Below are 18039 nucleotides of genomic sequence, written 5' to 3' on the forward strand. Positions count from 1 at the left end.
CACATAAGCCTACTACAGTTTACTGTCTTTACAACAGAAACCATCCTCTATGCCTGTTTGGTTCCCAGCCCCTTTTTCTGATTCATTCATTCATCCGTCCAAAATATTTGAATGTTTCATAAGAACATTAGTGTCTCTTCTGCATCACTTTCTATTGAGGAGCCTGAATTTGGCAGTCTGTCCCAGGCTCCATCCCCTCCCTTCTCCTGTTAATTACTCTTTTCTAATTAATTTTTTCCCGGTGTATTTGACCCAATGGGATCCCCTGGAATCCCTTTTCCCTCAGCTTTGCAAAGGGGAGGAGAGGGAGGATGTAAGACAGAAAAAAAAAATGTGATAGAGGTAGAACTTATTCTCAGGGCTAAGGCCCTATAAAAGCAAAGAGCTAAGCATGTGTGTGTGTGGTGTTCACTTCAGTGTAGTGGATGGAGGTGAGAGCAGGAGAGTACCAGGAAAGACACTCTCATCCGTTTAGCACACCTATCTCCCTTGCTCACTCATCTTCCTCACACGTTACAATCACACGCTCTGTTTCTCATACAGTCCGATTCCATTCCTTATACAGTCACTTCTTTTCCACAGTCCCACACCACGCACACTGTTCAGTCTTTTGTGTTAATATGTACATTTCTTGAGTGCATCACTTGCCCACTCACCTCCCTCACACCTCCGACCCTTGTACAGCTCTGTCTTTGTGCACTTCCATTTTGCACAAGTCTCAACCTCCCTGATACACCTGCGTCCTTTGACCATTCACCTTCCATCAGCACCCGTTCACCCTCCCACCCCCAAACACACACCTATTCTCCTACCCGTGTGTGTGCACACTCCCCTTCCTTGGCCACTCCCCTTCCTCCACCCTCCGCGGGCTCGCACACTTGCCCCCGCCCCTGGGGACACCTGCTCGTGCGGGGCAGGGCGGGGATGCGCAGCCGCGGCCCCTTCTCCTCTCCCCCTCCCCGCCCCGCCCCTCCCTCCATTCCTCACCGGCTCCCCGGCTCCCGCCCCGCCCGCCCGCCGCTCCGGGGGGGTCTCCGCCGCCGCCGCCGCCGCCGGAAGGAGCCGCCATTTGCCACCGCCGAGCGCACGGGCCGAGCCAAGCCGGATCCCGGAGCCGGAGCGGGACTGGGACCCGGAGAACGGCGATGGGGGGCGGCCCCGCCGCAGGAGGACCCGGGCGCGTAACCCCCCGGGCCCGGCCCGCTCTGGACCCGGACCCGCGGGGCGCGGCACCCTGAGCCCCGCTTCCCGCCCCCTGCCCTGGCTATGGCTGCCCACCCCGCTGCCCCCGGGCCGCCAGCCCTCTCGGCCCCGCGAGCCCCGGAGCCCCGGCGGTGGCAGCAGTGAACGGCGGTCGCAGGCCCCGAAGACCCCGGCCTGGCTTGGCTCTACAGCGCGCGCCCCCTTCCCGGCCTTGTCCTCTCCCCTCCCCTCGCCGCCCGAGAGCCCCCCTTGCACGCCGCCCCCCGCCCCCCGGCGCCCGGACGATGCTCAAGTCTCGGCTCCGCATGTTCCTGAACGAGCTGAAGCTGCTGGTGCTGACGGGCGGGGGGCGGCCCCGGGCCGAGCCGCAGCCCCGGGGGGGCGGGGGAGGCGGCTGCGGCTGGGCGCCCTTCGCCGGCTGCTCCACCCGGGACGGCGACGGCGACGAGGAGGAGTACTACGGGTCGGAGCCGCGGGCTCGGGGCCTGGCCGGCGACAAGGAGCCGCGAGCCGGACCCCCGCCGCCTCCCGCGCCGCCGCTGCCGCCCCCGGGCGCGCTGGACGCCCTGTCGCTCAGCAGCAGCCTGGACAGCGGGCTCCGAACCCCCCAGTGCCGGATCTGCTTCCAGGGCCCGGAGCAGGTCAGGCCTGGGCACCTGGCCGGGCGGGGAGGGGTGGGGGCGCACACCTGGGGTGTCCGGGGAGACCGCGAACAGGGGGCGGGGCCTAAGGAGGTTGGGCGGGACTCAGGACCCAGAGTGGGAATGGGGTGAGGTTGGGGGCCTAGCTGGAGACACCTGAAGCGCTTATTTGTGTTGGGGGGTTAGGGGTCCCCAGAAAGGTGTGGGGCTTTCTCCTGGGAGGGCTCAAAATCCCTCTCACTCATTAACAGGGACAGCTGTTCCCTCCTGTTTCTCTCACCCTTGGGTCGCCATAGGCTGAGGGGCCCTGTTCTCTTGGAGGTGGGCAGAAAGGAGAATGCTTCTGTTCCCACCTTGAAGGGTGGGGCCCAGCCGGCGCCCTTGCCTCACTCAGTATTTCTCCCTGTGGGGCACTTTTCTTCACTTCCCATTCTGCAACTTTCTATCTCGTTCCAAAGAGCATTCTTTGTTAAAATTTTATGGGCAAAGTTGTCCCGGAATTGTGCCAAGGGTGTCTCTGTAGTGAGAAATGATTCCTTGGTTCAAGGGAAACATCCTCCACTACCACCCCCAGGATTTCTCCCCTTTTTAATCTCTGGAACGCGTGGACGGTAACCCATCCCAGTCTGCACCAGATCTATGTAATAACTTTACAATGATGGGGTGGGGAAGGAAGGCATGACTCAGAAGCTCTGACCCTCCCCTCCCTTGGATCCTAAGGGAAAGCTTTTCCTCTGAGAAGCCTTAAAGACCACCCTTCCCGAATTCTTGTAAACGAGACCAGTCCTCCCCCTTCCCACCCCCCATCCCTTTCCATCCCTCTCCATCTCTTTAGTATGGGACGTTTCCTTTGATCTATAACTTCTTTCTTTTCTGCTGCAGCCTTAGCCTCTTGCCCTGTTTGTGGTGAAAGGCCTGAGTTTTTTAAGGTGGGAGGATGTCCCGAGGAGGAGGTTTCCCTCCCAGGGAGCGCGGTGGAATGGGGTCGGGGTGGTGATGGCTGACACGGCCCCTCCCCACTCTTCCTCCAGGGGGAGCTCTTGAGCCCCTGCCGCTGCGACGGCTCAGTGCGCTGCACACACCAGCCCTGCCTCATCCGCTGGATCAGTGAGAGGGGCTCCTGGAGCTGTGAACTCTGCTACTTCAAGTACCAGGTCCTAGCGATCAGCACCAAGAACCCACTGCAGGTGAGGTGCAAGGACAGGACTCAGAGACTGGGTGAGGGCCTTTCAGCTGTTGGAATCAGGGACCCTCCACAGAGCCTGTTTCATCTCATTTACTTTTTCCCAAAGCCACCTCTCCCCACTATTACCACAGTCTCTTGTGTGTCTATAAATCCTTCCTTCATTTATTCACAGAGACATTTATTGGGTGCCACTTGTGTTCAGGCACTGTTCTAGGGACTGGGACAACAAAAAAGGAAAAGATTATAATGTTATCATGATAATAGCAAATGTAGTGTTTTCTGTGTGTCAAGTTTTGGTGTGTGTTATCTGTTTTAATCTTCAAAATAATCCTATTAGTTAGATACCATCATTATATATATGATGGTATATGTGAGGACACTGATGCACAAAGAGATTAAAAAACTTGCCCAAGGTTACTCAGCCAGTAAGTGACGAAGTTAAGATTTGTAATTCAAACCTAGATGTTCTGGCTTCAGAGCACTTGCCCTATCCTGCCTTTCTAAAATAGGAGAGACAAATGACATCAGGCAAGTGCCACATTCTAGGTTTAATCAGGGCACAGAGAAGATAGATGTTAATCCTACCTGAAAGGTTTAGGGATGGGTCTGGAGCATCTTCAGGGTCACCCATCGCCTGGCCCTCCATCCCTTTCTGTGACTTTTTGGAGCCCTTTCTTTCACACAGTGGCAGGCCATCTCCCTGACGGTCATCGAGAAGGTCCAGATTGCTGCCATAGTCCTGGGCTCACTCTTCCTAGTCGCCAGCATCTCCTGGCTCATCTGGTCCTCACTCAGTCCTTCAGCCAAGTGGCAACGGCAGGATCTGCTCTTTCAGATCTGCTACGGCATGTATGGCTTCATGGATGTCGTCTGCATAGGTGAGGGCACCTCTCTCTCCCTTACCTGCTCCACACCTTCCTCTTACTCACACACTTAACTTCCTTGCCCATCCCCTCAGTTTAGTGGCCTTATTTCCTGCCATTGGGGGACTTTAGGGCTATCTTGGTGCCCTTCCCTTCCCTGCTTCTCCAGGGCCCTTTGCAACTGTATCTCCTCACTCTAAAGAAATGCTTGCTTAAGTACTTCTGGCCTAGGTCTGGGTAGCAGTTGACCCTGGATTTCTTGTCCCTGTTGCTCAGGCCTCATCGTCCACGAAGGCTCCTCTGTCTATCGCATCTTCAAGCGCTGGCAGGCAGTGAACCAGCAGTGGAAGGTCCTGAATTATGACAAGACCAAGGACATAGGAGGAGATGCAGGGGGAGGGACGGCAGGGAAGCCGGGCCCTAGGACCTCAAGGACGGGCCCCCCCTCTGGGGCCACCAGCCGCCCCCCAGCTGCCCAGCGCATGCGGACGCTCTTGCCTCAGCGCTGTGGTTACACAATCTTGCACCTCCTTGGACAGCTGCGGCCACCAGATGCCCGCTCCAGCTCCCATTCTGGCCGAGAGGTTGTCATGAGGGTCACCACAGTCTGAACCTGGACTCCGGGAGCAGGGATCTTGAGTCAATGCATCAGCTAGAGATAAGCTCTCATGGCTGCTGGAGGTACCACCTGGACACGGTGTTTGGGGCATACTGCCTCCACCACTGAGGATCTCTGCGGGCAGCTTCAAGCTGGAGACATGTCTGGCGTCTACTGCCCACTGGGTAGAGACACCTGGATGACATTCCAGCACCCACTGACAGCTCCTCACACTCATCCTGAGACTGCCAGTGGGCAGGCAAGGAGAGCAACTTTTCTTCCCTGGAAAGAACCGCCTTTACCTCAGCTCCTAGGGCCTCCAGCCCACCAGCTCCACCACGGTGACTTGGTGAAGGGGGACCAGTGCCAGAAGAAAGGGGCTGTAGACCCCCATTCCCCACCCCATGGCCACAGGGCATCTGGCAATAAGACTAGTATACATTGACCTCCCGTTCCCTGCATGAGGGCGGGGGACTTCCCCCTGCTCCACCCCCTATTGCATGGGGGAAGGGCATAAAGAATCATTTATATGCACATGGAGACTCCTTTCTCATCTGGGGCTTTTCTGGAGGGTTGGGAGGTGTGGGGAGGTTTCTCTGCACAGGTTGTAAATTCCAAATGCAGCAGTGGGTTCTGAGTTGTAGGTGTGACTCCCACTTGCTGGTGAATAATTCACATTGGCTGCTAGGTGGCAGTGCTCAGAGGTATCTAAGGGGTGAGTCTGCCACCTGCAAGTTGTGATTTAGAAAAGAATCTCTCAGCTGTGGTTTTCCTGTCTACCTCATAGGATTGGAACGAGGAAAAATGAGGGACAGGTTGCATGCCATTGCAAAGAAAATCAGTGATGGCATAAAAAGATTTCTAGACTAGTTGATGGTCCATTTATTTCAAATAGTAGCTGGTATAACAAATTCCAAAACGTGTTTTTCATCTGGAGTTGCACAGAATCTTGGAATTTTGTGTTGAGTGACATAATAGATATGGAAATATGAGGGAAAATAGACATTGCAAATGTGAAGGATGTTAGTTATTTGTAAGAATGAGAACTCCTCTGACTCTCTAAATATTGGCGCCTGGTGCTTGGGGAGGCTGGAGCCATCTCTCTTGTTCTAGAGATCATCTGGGTTCTATTAGTCCATCCCAGGTACTGTGCTCACTCAGAAAAGTGTGAAGTGAATTTGGACTCATTTGGAGGGAGATGGAGGGAATCCCCCAGTGTTATGCATCTCCAACACCAGTTTAAGCTACTCCTATGGCAGTTTAGGGTCACAGGTCTGATCCTGGTGTGCCCAGCTAGTGGTGTTAATGGAAGGTATTGTGCTTGGAGGCAGCAGCATATAGGGGACTGTTTACAGAGAAGAGATTTGGGAAGGACTATTTAAAATGTGGGTCAGCCTGAAGCCTGGTCCCTTTCTCCTGAGACCTCGGGACTGTGTATTACACGAATGATGGTGTCTTTTAAGTGAACTGTTCATCAGCAATTAAAATAATTCCTTCATACACTGCTAAAGTCAGATCTAGAGGACTTTCTTATATTGGTCCTTCTCCCAGGGAAGGTTCTGCACTGCCTTCTCCCTGGAGATGTTTTGGAGAAAATACTTCTCTTCTAAAGGTCCACATATCCTTGCTGGGAAACCTTGATTCCCTTCTCTCCCAAGTGGTGTTGGCTGCTGTCCATGGTGCTGGCACCCAGACTTGCCTGGGGGTGTAGGAACCAAAGCTTGACTGGGGTCCAAGTGTGAAAACATATCACTTCCAACTTCTGAGGGGGTCACAGTTGACAGGGGACTGAGGCTGAGCCCTCACCCTTCCCACTGGTGATCTGTTTTCCCAGAGATAACCCTCTACACTCTCCACCTGGGGAGACAGAAGGGCCAGATTTTATTGATTTGCCATTCACAGAAGAGCTGGTGGGGACCAAATGGGAGACAGCAAATCAGAATGACTACTAATACCCATACTAGCAGATAGAGCTCAGGTAGATAGGACATATATGGAGCTTGCTGTGCAAAGCCTGGGCTGTCCCCGTGATGGCTCTGCATGGAAGGTTTGACATACCCAAGAACATAGATACACACACAAACACAGTCTCCATTTCCACTCTGGGTCCTAAAACCAGGCCAAGTGAGGCAGTGCTTTCCCCTCTCCTTTTGCACCAATGGAGGTCTTGGTGTGGGGGTTGGGGCCAGCAATCACTATGATCTCCTCTCCTTCCCTTTTTCCAACTTAAAGAGATCCTTGTCCAGGAAAGGGCTCATAGGAACTGTTGCTTTCCTCAAGTGGGCATTCCTACTTGCCCAATGGGGAATGGGGAGTGTGGGTGGTAGAAGTCTCATCACTGATTCCAGGGGAAAGGGTCTGTCAGCAAGCTGGGCTTTATTCTCCCTCAAAGCTCAAATCTGCTAAAAATTGGGTCATTTAGGTTCAAGTTCAGCTTAGTGATAGGGGAGTAGGGTTGGAGACTGAGTGTACAGTAGAGAAGGAGTTGAGAGGAGGGGCAGTAAATGCACTGCTTTGGGTATGTCCTGCCCCTCTCTAGATCTTGCATAATTAGATCCCCCACAGAAGGCTTGGTGGCCAATGGAGTTTGTGTGGTCAAGGAGCCATGTCTAGGGAAGGGGGCCAAGGTGGTGCAGGGGAGGAAGACGTGTGAAGTGAAATCTCCATCTACACCCAGCTAATTGGAATGGGGCAGTGGTGGGGGGTGGAGGGAAAGGGGGCAAGTCCTGACATGGGAAGGGTAATCTGGTATGTAGAGGGAGCTGCACAGAGTGTGCTGAGAGATTTATTTGGATGGAAGATGAGTTAATCTGTATACATCACAAGGGGAAAACAGTGCCCAGCTTCTGGGGGGCCAGAGAGTGCTGACTCAGGGAAACAGAAGCTCCCTCTGCCCACCCCCCTTCTCCTGCCTTGGCGCTCCAGGGCTTCTGGCCACCCCCACACTCGGCTTTCATCCTGTCTTACGCCACTTCTCTGCCTGTATCCCTGTCTTTCTCTGAAGGAAGTTATCTTGGAGCAGCTGTTCCAGAGAGGGCAGAGTGGCCATTCTAGGATGTCCTTAGGTTATAGTAGTCTAGGCTCCAAAAGCACTTCTCTTACTAGTCAGCAGCCTCTGCCTATCTCTGCAAATCCCTAGCTCTTGACCCATTTTACAGCTTAGCCCCTGTAGCTACTTTTCACCACCATCCCCTTAGTCTTTTACAAGAAGCCAGACTGGACTTGGCTGTTCCCACTCCAGACAGAATCCTATCTGGGTTTGTGTTACAAACCACTCTTCTAGGTGTCCAGATTATGGGAATCACCCCCAGGACCTGAGAACCCAAGGTGGGAGATGGGGGTCAGGGACTTGCCTCAAGGTCTTATAGGACGTGGGAGGGGAAGAGAAGTAAGTAAAAAGTCTAGAATGGAACATTTGATTTTTTTAATTGTAAAACTTATGAATATTTAAAATTTTCAATATAAAAACGGCAGGGGCCTGGGCAGGGACAGGCCCATAGATATCTGCCTGGGAGCTAAGTAGTAGGGCAACCCCACTTAATAGTGACCAGAAAGTTTTAAAAAATCATAAACCAGGCTAAGATGGCTTCACCTTCCTAAAGGCAAGATGAAGAAGGAAGGGGGGAGAGTGTGGTAAGCTGCTTATCCCTTCTGCCACATGGTCCAGATTCAACCTGAGAATGAGTATGGTGTCACCTAGTCAGAGGTAGGTTTATCCCCGCTGGCAGGGGATATAAAGACCAAATAAGGCTGGGCGCGGTGGCTCACGCCTGTAATCCTAACACTCTGGGAGGCCGAGGTGGGAGGATTGTTTGAGCTCAGGAGTTTGAAACCAGCCTGAGCAAGAGCAAGACCCCGTCTCTACTAAAAATAGAAATTAATCGGACAACTAAAAATATATAGAAAAAATTATCCAGGCATGGTGGCACATGCCTGTAGTCCCAGCTACTCGGGAGGCTGAGGCAGAAGGATTGCTTGAGCCCAGCAGTTTGCGGTTACTATGAGCTAGGCTGACGCCACGGCACTCTAGCCTGGGCAAAAGAGTGAGACTCTGTCTCAAAAAAAAAAAAAAAAAAAACCAAATAAGACCTCATCTTTCCTCTCAAAGAGCTCGCATGCAAAGAGGAAGGACCAGCAGCTACAGATGCACAATTACTTAGCTCAGGCTCTGACAAATGCTTACCCAGCAACATCAATGAACAGTGTGGAAGCACCAAAAGAACAGTGGTTGAATCCTTCCTCAGGCCACCCAGCAGGACTAGTTAAAATCTGGGCTGGCCCTTGAAGGATGTGTATATGACCAGCAGGTGGAGGGACCGTTTGGTTTTCTTGGGGCCCAATGAGTCAGGCCCAGTGTACACTTCACACATTGGTCAGGGCTGCCTCAAGCATTTTGCTGTGGTGTAGGGTGATGTTAACAGCCTCCTTCCACAGGACTATCTGTCCACAAACTGTAGATTGATGCTCCTCTCAGGTACCAGGACAGTCCGGGTCATGGGTCTGATTGGGGCAGCACCTGGCTCAGGCTGTACCTCAAAATGGGTCAAGATCTGGAAAGGGAGGAAAAAGGCTCTCACTATGGGAGGGATGTATAATGATGGGATTGATTGGTAAAGGGCATTATTAACGTTAGAATGGTCAATGTTGGGGTGGCACCTGTGGCCAGTAGGGGACTTCTTGGTAACGAGGGTAAGGGATTATGGTAGTGTACCTGGAGGTACATTCCAGGCCTATAATGAGATTGTCATATTTCAGAGGATTCGTTCTACCACGTCTTGTATATTTTCCTATGCTTGTCAGAGGACAAGAGCTCACAGCTGTAGAGGGTTAGGGTCTCTCCATCTAGGGAAGGTATAAGGTCTAGATCACTCACCTGGGCCAAAGCCATTTGTAGCTCAAGCTCTGCCAGGCGTCTCCCTATGCAGCTGCGCTTGCCAAAGCCAAAGGGAAGAGATGCAAATGGGTGGGGGGCTGGGTCCTCCCCCAGCCAGCGAGCTGGACGAAAAGAGTTTGGCTCTGGGAACTGGGCAGGGTCCCTTGAAGTGGCATAGTGACACAGAGTGACCAGCGTCTGGTGGAGGAACACAAACTTGTCAGTTTGGGCCCAAGAATGTGGGGGTGTGGGGCATGAAGAAGGGGCTGTATGGACTGGGACAAACACAGACCCTAGTTGGTGATAGGGAAGTTTTCTGGGGCTACTTTTGGAATGATTTCTCCACTGCCCCACTATATCCCAGAGAGAGGTCAAGGGGAGGATTTGAATGGCATTTGAGAGAACAGGTCTGGGGCCCAAGAGAGTGAGGAATGGCTCAGCAAAAGGGATCTGCAGACTCTACTCACATTTTTGGGGATAATATAGTCACCCACATGAATGTCCTTGTCTGGGACACGGGAATTTCCAGGTACCACAGGGTACAGTCTAGATTGCAAGGGACAAGATGGAGACAACAAAGTGAGGATGAGGACTGTAGCCTACTTCTCACTGTCTCTGACTTCCAAACCCATTTTTGGCCAGGAGGAGAGTACCATTTTTCTCTGCTTTCTCCCAGCTTCCATCCACTATCTGCTTCCCCAGCATTTTCTCTAGTTCTTCTTCTCCTTCCCCTTTACCTTAGCACTTCCTTGACCACAGCCTTCAGCAGGGGCAGCTGGGACAGAGCAGTGGCTGGGGGGTGGGCATTGGAGCCAGGGCCCAGGGCAGCTGTGATCTCTGAGTGGAGTGCTGTCTGGACTTCAGGGTGCCGGGAGAGCTCGTACAGAGCCCAGGAGAGTGTGTTGGACACCTGAGGGACAGGTGAGGGCATAAGAGGTGTTGGGTGTGGGGACCCAGTATAGGGGGCAGAATATGGGGCAGTCTGGGGCCAAGGAGGTGCAAAGGGGCCATAGTGGATCCCCTGCAACAGAAAAGTGGCCCCTGAGACTGGGGAAGCTAAGCTCTGGAAGTGTGGCTAACAGCGTTGAGGGAGAACCTCACCGTGTCTACTCCGGCCAGTAACAACTCTGTCACATTCCCCAGGATGGACTGGGCAGGCAACTCTTCTCGGAACAGGAAGTAGGTCAGGTGCGCCCCAGGTCCCATGTCCTCCTCAGACTTTCCTCGGTTCCTCATGGCTACCTCTGCCTCTCGCCGCTCCACGTGCTGCTGGGCTGCGTGGGGAGAAGGCACACCACTAATGCCTCACTATTCCTGGACAGCTTTACATTCCCCTTTACGTTCCCCCATTCCCACCTCGCTTCTGTGCCTTACCAAATGCAAACATCTGGTCCCAGTCTCGGCAGAGGCGGACCCAGGGCCCCGGCACAAGGCGCTGTAGCCAGCTGGGCATCGCCATGGTCAACAGCGTGGACACAAACACCGAGCCCACAGCGCGGATGAAGGCTTCTGTGTCCGGCGGCACTTCTGCCTCCAGGCAGCCTAGGCGCGAACCCAGCAGCACCGCGGCTATGCCTGACCGGGAGGGGGCGCTGTCAGGCCACCGGGAGACCCCGGCCGGGCGCCTCCTACTCCTGCCCCTAACTGTCTTCAGACTCACCCTCTAGTCCAAACTTGTAAAACTCTCCCGCCACGTCCCGAACCAGGGCGGGCGGCCCGGTGCCACGTCCCCGCTGGCGCCTCAGTCGTCTCACAAGGTCACGCACCACGCTGTCCAGGGTCCCGGCATAGCCTGCGGCCGCTTGAGGCCGAAGGAGGAGCGGGGCCAGAAGACTGCGGAGCCTCTGCCATTCTTCGCCTTCCCTGCGGGGGTGCGGAGAGGGGTGCATCAGGGAGGTGAGGTGTGTGGAATGGCTCGACCTGGCTGGCTGCTGTGGAGAAGGAGCTCGTTTCGCTGGGGTGGCCAGGGGAGGGACTGAGTCTGTTCCCCCAGGGGTACAGAAACCTGCCCCTGCCTGCGCGTGTCTTCCATCCCCCTTCCTCCTTATTCATTTCCTGCCCCAGAGGGGCCTGGGTTCTCGGATAACTTGGGTCACAAAATCTTACAATCCATCTAGATCCTGGCACCTTAGCCCATCCCGCTGGTTCCCTCAGTTTCCAGGATTCTGGACACCAAGGATAAGGAGGCGGGCAGGGGGGGAGGGTGGGGCTAGACCCGAGTTTGGGTGAAACACACTGGGATGGGAACCCGGGATGCCAGAAGGTCGGTCGGGGAAACGGCCGACCTCTCCCGACGCTCCCTGATTGTTTTGGGACCCGCTGCAAGAGAGGGCCGCTACTGGGCGTCTAGGCTTTGAGGGCAGAGACGACTCACGCGGTGAGCAGTCCGCAAGCTCTCTGGCGGTGGCGACGGTGCTCGACCCAGGGCGAGAAGCTGCAGCGTTCTGGCCGGGGTCCTTCCTGTCGCAGCAGCTGCTCGACGAGGACAGGAGCGGCCACGTACACCGTGCGCACCGTCCCGAAGCTGGCCAACCACACTGGCCCGAAGCGCGCAGCGCCCTGCACCTGGGAGAACCGACGCAGCGGACACTTGGAGACCCGGGCGGGGACTCTCAGGGGCGTTGGCTGGGCTTTGAAAGAGGAAGCTTCTGCTCCCTCTCAAGCGCCCAGCTAGTGTGTATGGCCCTGATACTGCAAACTCTTCCTCTTTCTCCCATTTCCCATCCCTAGGAAGTTTGAATGTGATGGGCAAAACGAAGGAACTCTGGGCAAAGCGGACATTCAGGACTTCTCTTTGGTCATCTGGGCCGAGCTGAAGCGGATAAATTCCTAATGGTTCCATACCGGCAGTGTTCATCTCTGGACCAGCCCTCAGTGAATGAAAAGGAGTGCGTCTAGCTTTAAGCCCAATGCGCACCGAGGATACCGCGAGCTTCGCGGCCGCCCCCGCCCCATATTTGTACTGGACCTGCAGGGTCTCCAGACCTCTGCATAGCAAGAAGGCGCTTTCTGAGCGCATTACTCTGCGGGTGTACGGATGGCATCGCGCCGGTCGAGCCACCGCCCCCAGTCTCAATTTGCCTTTTCCATAATCATAGGCGTCAGTTCTCAGTGGCCCTCCCTCATATATTCTGCACTAGCCTGTCCTTTCTGACGTTGTCAAACCCGGTTTCCTCAGCTCTCAGTCATGGGAATGGCCTCCCCTCCTACCTGCAGCTCATGTAGCCTCGACAGCCCCCCTTTGCAGAAAAGTTCAGCCAGAAAGCTGGGTGTGGAGGGGCCTGGGATGTCTGCCAAGCGCCGGGGTGCTGAGTCGTAGTTTCTGTAGTCCCGCGAGGCGCTCAGCTCAGGAGTACAGCGGACGCGATGGAACACTCTGGCAGCGAACTTGAGGGCCTGGGTCATGGTGAGGTTCAGGGGGCCCACGAAAGAGAGCGCTTCTCTGGAGCATCTTGCTTGAAGCCCTATTTAACCTTTGGCCTAGGAGGTGACGACTCCCCCTCTCGAAGCTCCTCAGCCAATCCCCTCTTTCTGAGTGGTCCGTGCTCGGGATTAGCACCCAGAAGTAGGCGGGGCTGGGGCTGACTTCCAGGCTCCCTCGGGTCTCATGTTGCAATGATCCTCAAGGGAGGGGAAGCCTATCTGAGCTTTTCCGCCAGCGCTAGTGCCCTCCAGCAGTCAAAAATTCTCATCCAGGTAAAGGCTATTTAGTATGGATTAGGTGACCAATCTACACAAATCAGTCCCTACTATTTCTATCACTTCCCCAGCCTCTTCAGGCCCATCGTCAGGAATTCCCCACCCTCCAGCTCCTCCGGGAAGGGAAGCAGGGAAGAGGCACAGCTGTAACTGTTCCCACATTCTTGGCTCATTGGGCAGCACCTTCTCTGCCTTACTTTCCTGCACTGGCCACATCTCCCTCTCTCCTTGTACCTAACACGCACTGGGCAGATGGTAGGTGGGTTAATGGGTTAAAACGGCTCCAGGGGCCTTCATCTTTGTTTCTTGGGGTGGACAGGGTCTCTGAGGCCAACAAGCCCCCTCCTTCCAGCCGTCGGAATCTGGGGCTTGAAGAGCAGAAACAAAGGAACTTTTTGCAAATTAGAAAAGTTCAGAGATTCTGTCTGGGCCATTGAATGGAGTAGTATGTTCTGAATCCTCAGCTGACTCAGTCTCTTCAGGGGGGCTTTCTGGTTAGCAGCCCTTGTCCACTTTTGGCTTCAGAATCCTCCACAGCAGCTCTCTGCTCTTCATTCTCCCACTCCCCACTTCCCCCAACCAGGCTCTGCACCAGTCAGTCAGCTCTGAAGTTCTGGAATCGAAGGTCAACATGAAAAAGGAGACGATCTCCACCCCCACCCCCTCCTGGGGACTCTCCAGACACAGCAACAATAAAGGCTTCCCTAGGTCAAGCCTTAGGCAGTGAGCAGATGGGAGGATGGGAGAAGGCATGTGACACAGCAGCCTTTCCTAAGAAATGGCACAACGGGCACATGCGCATGCATACACTTTATCCCCAGGACTGCAAAGTAAACACAAGTAGACAGGTGGTTTGAGCCTAGCAGGCAGTTTAGATGGACAGTGGAGCACTGCATTCCTCACTCCAGCTAAGGAGAGATCCTACAAGAGGAAGGGAGTGCTAAGGGAGGGCAAGACCCCACACCCTTCCGAACATCCCCTCTGGTCCAAAACCCTTTGCCCTTCCCAGTCAGCTTCTTTTGATTTCTGCTGGAAGTGAAGGGACAAGAAGGTGAGAGGAGCTGGGGGTAGTTGGGAACATCAGCCTTCTTCCATAGGCAGCCCCAACTTCTTTGAGAGATCACTGCCTCTCAGCCCCAGCAGTATCAGCTGGGAAGGTCCAGGGGTCCTGATCTTCTTTCCAGTCCCTGGAAGATGGGGTCGAGCCAAGGTAGGATGAGTAGTCAGTGACCAGGCAGGGTGGGACCGGGAGTCATTGTCTGGAGGGTGGGATCCTGTATTCTTCGGAAGATAGCTGGGAAATTCTTTCCTCCATTGCGTAGAACTTTCTTTCCCTCCTCAGTTGAGGTGCCTAGATGTCTCACAATGGGGTCCTCGCTCTGGGAGAAGGAAGGGTCCAATAAGTCCCTGCCCACCTTTCAGACTGCCCTGGCCCTCTAGACTCCCATCCCATCCTCCTGGTACTGAGCTGCATTCAAAGAATACAGAACCACTTTGGAGAGGGTTTGCATCTTTGCAATTTCCCTTAGGCCCCTTACTTACCAGTTCCTCCAGAGATACACGCTCAAACAGGGGGTGCCCTTCAAAATGGGTACACATCCAGTCGTGTAGTTCCAGCACATCAGTTATGGTATATACCAGCCCCTGCACAGGCAAAATCACTAGATGGGGGATTGAGGGGAGGGGCTGTATGCAATTGAGTAGCAAGATGATGGAAGTGGTAGTACAAGTCCCTAAATACACCCCCACTGAATTCTTAGTGAAGGGCCCCTGGGTAGGCCACTTACTCCATCCTTCCTCCCACTCCCGACTCACCCCAACTCTCAGCACGTAGGCATATTCTGCCAGCAATGTGGGACTGATGATTCGCCACTTGTGCTTCGTCCGCTTGAAATGTGGGTCAGGGAAGAGGAAGAACATCTTTGTCAGCTGTGAGACAGACATGCACCAACAAGGTTGTGAGAGCCTGGCCTCCAGGCCCTGTCTACTTACCAAGCTAACCCACTAGGGTCCCTCCTCACCTGGCCCTTGCGGAAGAAGTTAGGAAGGTGCTTCATGGCATTACTACGGAGACAGGCGATGTTCTGGAAGCCACCTCCGGGAGCTGCGCGTAGGGCCCGAATCCGGTCTTGTACATAGTCTGAGACTTTCACCCGGATCTCCAGACCCAGAATCAGCGTGTCTGGAAACAGCGGTGACAGTTCCACTGGACACAGAAATAGCACTGGAATCATCAACCTTATACTTGCAGGAAGTGCAAAGGAGTCAACACAGCAAAGGAAGCCTCAATCTGCAACTACTGAAGTCAGGAATGGCAAGTGGGGACAGAGATACCTACATGGATAGTTTTATGCTGAAAAGGCCAGGGAGATCTGAAAATTGTCACCAGGACTGGAATGGTAGAGCTAAGAATATATGTATATTTGCAATTGCTTTAGAGTTTCCACAGTGTTTTCACATCCTTACAACCCTCTGTGTTAAACGGTGAAGATGAGGAACCGAGGGTCAGAAATGCTCAATATTGGCCGGGCGCGATGGCTCATATCTGTAATCCTAGCACTCTGGGAGGCCGAGGCGGGAAGATCGTTTGAGTTTAGGAGTTCAAGACCAGCCTGAGCAAGAGTGAGACCCCATCTCAACTAAAAATAGAAAGAAATTGGCTGGACAACTAAAAATATATAGAAAAAATTAGCCGGGCATGGTGGCGCATGCCTGTAGTCCCAGCTACTTGGGAGGCTGAGGCAGGAGGATTGCTTGAGCCCAGGAGTTTGAGGTTGCTGTGAGCTAGGCTGACGCCACGGCACTCTAACCTGGGCAACAGAGTGAGATTCTGTCTCAAAAAAAAAAAAAGAAAAGACAAAAAAGCTCAAGATCATATAGCACTAAGAAGGGGTAGAGCTAGAACTAGAACCAAGGCTTTCTGCTTCCAAATATCATACTCTTCCTCTCTATCAGGCTGTTATCTGAATGGGAAGATCTAAAAATAGGGACGTGCCTTGGCATGCACAGCTGGGACAATACAGACAATACAAGAAAAACCCAAAAAACATGAAAGTGGAGCAAAAGGAATGAGTTCTAGTGAAGGAGGGTGTTGGGGGAGGGGAGATGGAGGAATCCCTGAGAAAGACAGTTCAGGATCACTAGCCACAGTGGCTAATCTCTGACGCTTGTGCTGACCGGCTCACTGACCTGGCACCTGGCAGGTGAAATGGCTCACATAGGCCAGACAGCACAACCTAGGTTATGAGAGGGACCTGAGGCAGCCCTCTCCATTCTCCAGGGCAAAGGCCACAGACCCAGAGCAGAGAGAAGGTGGAGGCTCTCCATGCTGCTGTCACCAGTGTCTGGTCAAAAGGAGAAAGGCCAACTATGGCCCTCACAAAACCTGCTGAGGTGGCAGAAAGTAGGCCTCTCCTCTACCCCAGAGAAAGGGCCAGAGTGTTACCTAACAGGCCACCATAGCCACAGCCTATGTCTGCAAACTCCACTTGGGCCTGAGCTCTCTTTTCTTTCTTATCCTCTGAGTCATCGTGGCTCTGATTTTGAGTGAGTGGAGCGAAGAACTCTGGGTATAGCTCAGACCAGTCCATCTCTTCTGGCTTCACAGGGCTATTGGAAAGAAGGCATAAGAAATGTGAGAAGGTTGGCCATACTCTTGCAGAAGCGGTACTGTGAGTGTGTGGGTGGGTTGAGGATGGGAGGTAGATGGGAAGACGGTTTCTCAACAGTGGGCTGTGTGACCTCTAAGAGGCACAATGGAAACCACCCTTAACCCCTAGGGTGAATCACAGGCCCATCATGAGGCCCATGATCGCTGACCTGCCTGTCCCCACTTTTAGGGGTTGATGTGACCCTGGCGGGACAGCTCTCCTTTCTGGGGCACAAGTTTCCCTTCTCCCAGAGACTGGCTGCCTAAGGTCCTGGGATCTTACTTTGTGTGTGTGTTCTGTGGGGATGGAGTAAGATGGGGGCAGGACTGTGTATATGTTTGCCTTTTTATTAAATCCAACAAACAAAACAGAAAGATGGAAACGACATTCTGCCTCTATTAATAGTCTCAATAGCAATTCTTACTCTTCCCAGACTTAGCACCGCTACCCAGACTTAGGCCAGAGCGCCACGCCCCCTCCCAACTGGCCAATTCCGTTCTCTGTCAAATCCCCCGGACCCACCCCCAAAACTGACGTCACCCAGCCGATCCTCCGCGGTCTACCCCACATTCTCCCAACCGTTCCAACACAACTGCTTCCCAGACTGCTTTGAGAATACAGCCCTCCTTTCCCTCTCCGCGTCCCGCTCACTCACTAACGCAGCGTGTGGTCCGCCATGGGGTTGGAGTGAGCACGTTGCCGGTAGTAGCGCTTCTGGGGCTGCGGGGCCTCGGCTCCGGCCGCGTCCCAACTCTCGGCTCCCGCCATGATCCGCAGTCCCAGGTTTCAACACCTAACCCACGTGGAGACGCAGGCCGGAGGCGCAAGATAATGACGCAGTCTTGCAAGTTGGGAGCGGACCCCGCCCCTTAAAGACCCAAGAGCGAATTCGGCTGGGCTAGGCTGGGATGTGCCCGGCCAGTACACGGTGGCGCCTCCCCACCGCTAGTCCGTAACCCGGTTGGCGAGGCCAGACCCAGGCACCCAACCTTTCCCCTTAGTTTGCAGCTGCCTAGTCTGGGCTACCATCCTGTTTGCAGCACCAGTGCACCCCACAGGTAAGCGGGGTCTGGGGGACCCCGCCTCCAACAATAGAGTCAATCGTCTCCCCTCTCTCCTCTCCCCTCTCCCCTGGTCTCGGACCAGTCTACAGGGCTGACCTGTGTGGTTCTGCGTGAGTCCGGTCGTGTATGCGCTAGGGACCCGGGCGGGAGGGGCAGCTCCTCATTCCACCTACAGGAAGTCAAACTAGAGGAGGGAGGGCAAACTCGGGGAGGCGGGGCTCGTGCCACTGGGAAGCCGAGACGGTCCGCGACCCTCGGCCTC

The 18039-nt window shown here is 54.2% G+C and overlaps 3 protein-coding genes across 4 annotated transcripts; 1 reads left to right on the forward strand and 2 right to left on the reverse strand.

The window, feature by feature from the left end:
* The first annotated feature begins 1055 nt into the window (after positions 1-1055).
* Positions 1056-5022, forward strand: MARCH9 (membrane-associated ring finger (C3HC4) 9). Its single transcript, XM_012652265.1, has 4 exons — positions 1056-1844; positions 2876-3031; positions 3716-3908; positions 4170-5022. The coding sequence occupies exons 1-4, from the start codon at positions 1488-1490 to the stop codon at positions 4502-4504; spliced, it is 1041 nt and encodes a 346-aa protein (XP_012507719.1). The 5' UTR covers positions 1056-1487; the 3' UTR covers positions 4505-5022.
* Positions 5023-8898: 3876 nt separating this feature from the next.
* Positions 8899-12799, reverse strand: LOC105816771 (25-hydroxyvitamin D-1 alpha hydroxylase, mitochondrial). Its single transcript, XM_012652272.1, has 9 exons — positions 12575-12799; positions 11739-11929; positions 11025-11227; positions 10739-10939; positions 10466-10638; positions 10102-10274; positions 9832-9910; positions 9365-9562; positions 8899-9041 (listed from the first exon to the last, which is right to left on the reverse strand). Exons 1-9 carry the CDS (start codon positions 12767-12769, stop codon positions 8928-8930), a joined length of 1527 nt encoding a protein of 508 aa, XP_012507726.1. The 5' UTR covers positions 12770-12799; the 3' UTR covers positions 8899-8927.
* Positions 12800-13763: 964 nt separating this feature from the next.
* On the reverse strand, positions 13764-17928 carry METTL1 (methyltransferase like 1). Of its 2 annotated transcripts, XM_012652304.1 has the most exons (7): positions 17874-17928; positions 17369-17506; positions 16509-16672; positions 15085-15269; positions 14879-14992; positions 14606-14707; positions 13764-14442 (listed from the first exon to the last, which is right to left on the reverse strand). In XM_012652304.1, the coding sequence occupies exons 2-7, from the start codon at positions 17479-17481 to the stop codon at positions 14287-14289; spliced, it is 834 nt and encodes a 277-aa protein (XP_012507758.1). In that variant the 5' UTR covers positions 17482-17506; positions 17874-17928; the 3' UTR covers positions 13764-14286. The 2 variants fall into 2 exon arrangements, with proteins under 2 accessions (XP_012507758.1, XP_012507767.1); XM_012652313.1 differs by lacking the exon at positions 17874-17928 and having other exon boundaries at positions 13871-14442; positions 15085-15245; positions 17369-17750.
* Positions 17929-18039: the final 111 nt, after the last annotated feature.

Source organism: Propithecus coquereli, unplaced genomic scaffold (assembly GCF_000956105.1).
Source record: "Propithecus coquereli isolate 6110/MARCELLA unplaced genomic scaffold, Pcoq_1.0 Scaffold111, whole genome shotgun sequence".
Classification (NCBI taxonomy): Eukaryota; Metazoa; Chordata; class Mammalia; order Primates; family Indriidae; genus Propithecus; species Propithecus coquereli.

Excerpts from the sequence above, each read along its gene's own strand:
- MARCH9 (XM_012652265.1), top strand. The coding sequence starts at position 1,488 with ATGCTCAAGTCTCGGCTCCGCATGTTCCTGAACGAGCTGAAGCTGCTG. Across the intron at positions 3,032-3,715 it reads GCACCAAGAACCCACTGCAG|TGGCAGGCCATCTCCCTGAC; the intron begins GTGAGGTGCAAG and ends TCTTTCACACAG. Across the intron at positions 3,909-4,169 it reads CATGGATGTCGTCTGCATAG|GCCTCATCGTCCACGAAGGC; the intron begins GTGAGGGCACCT and ends CCTGTTGCTCAG.
- LOC105816771 (XM_012652272.1), bottom strand. The coding sequence starts at position 12,769 with ATGACCCAGGCCCTCAAGTTCGCTGCCAGAGTGTTCCATCGCGTCCGC. Across the intron at positions 11,930-12,574 it reads CGAGGCTACATGAGCTGCAG|GTGCAGGGCGCTGCGCGCTT; the intron begins GTAGGAGGGGAG and ends CGGTTCTCCCAG. Across the intron at positions 9,042-9,364 it reads TACAAATGGCTTTGGCCCAG|ATCTTGACCCATTTTGAGGT; the intron begins GTGAGTGATCTA and ends CTCCCTTTCCAG.
- METTL1 (XM_012652304.1), bottom strand. The coding sequence starts at position 17,481 with ATGGCGGGAGCCGAGAGTTGGGACGCGGCCGGAGCCGAGGCCCCGCAG. Across the intron at positions 16,673-17,368 it reads GCGGACCACACGCTGCGTTA|CCCTGTGAAGCCAGAAGAGA; the intron begins GTGAGTGAGCGG and ends TCTTTCCAATAG. Across the intron at positions 14,443-14,605 it reads GTGTATCTCTGGAGGAACTG|AGCGAGGACCCCATTGTGAG; the intron begins GTAAGTAAGGGG and ends TCCTTCTCCCAG.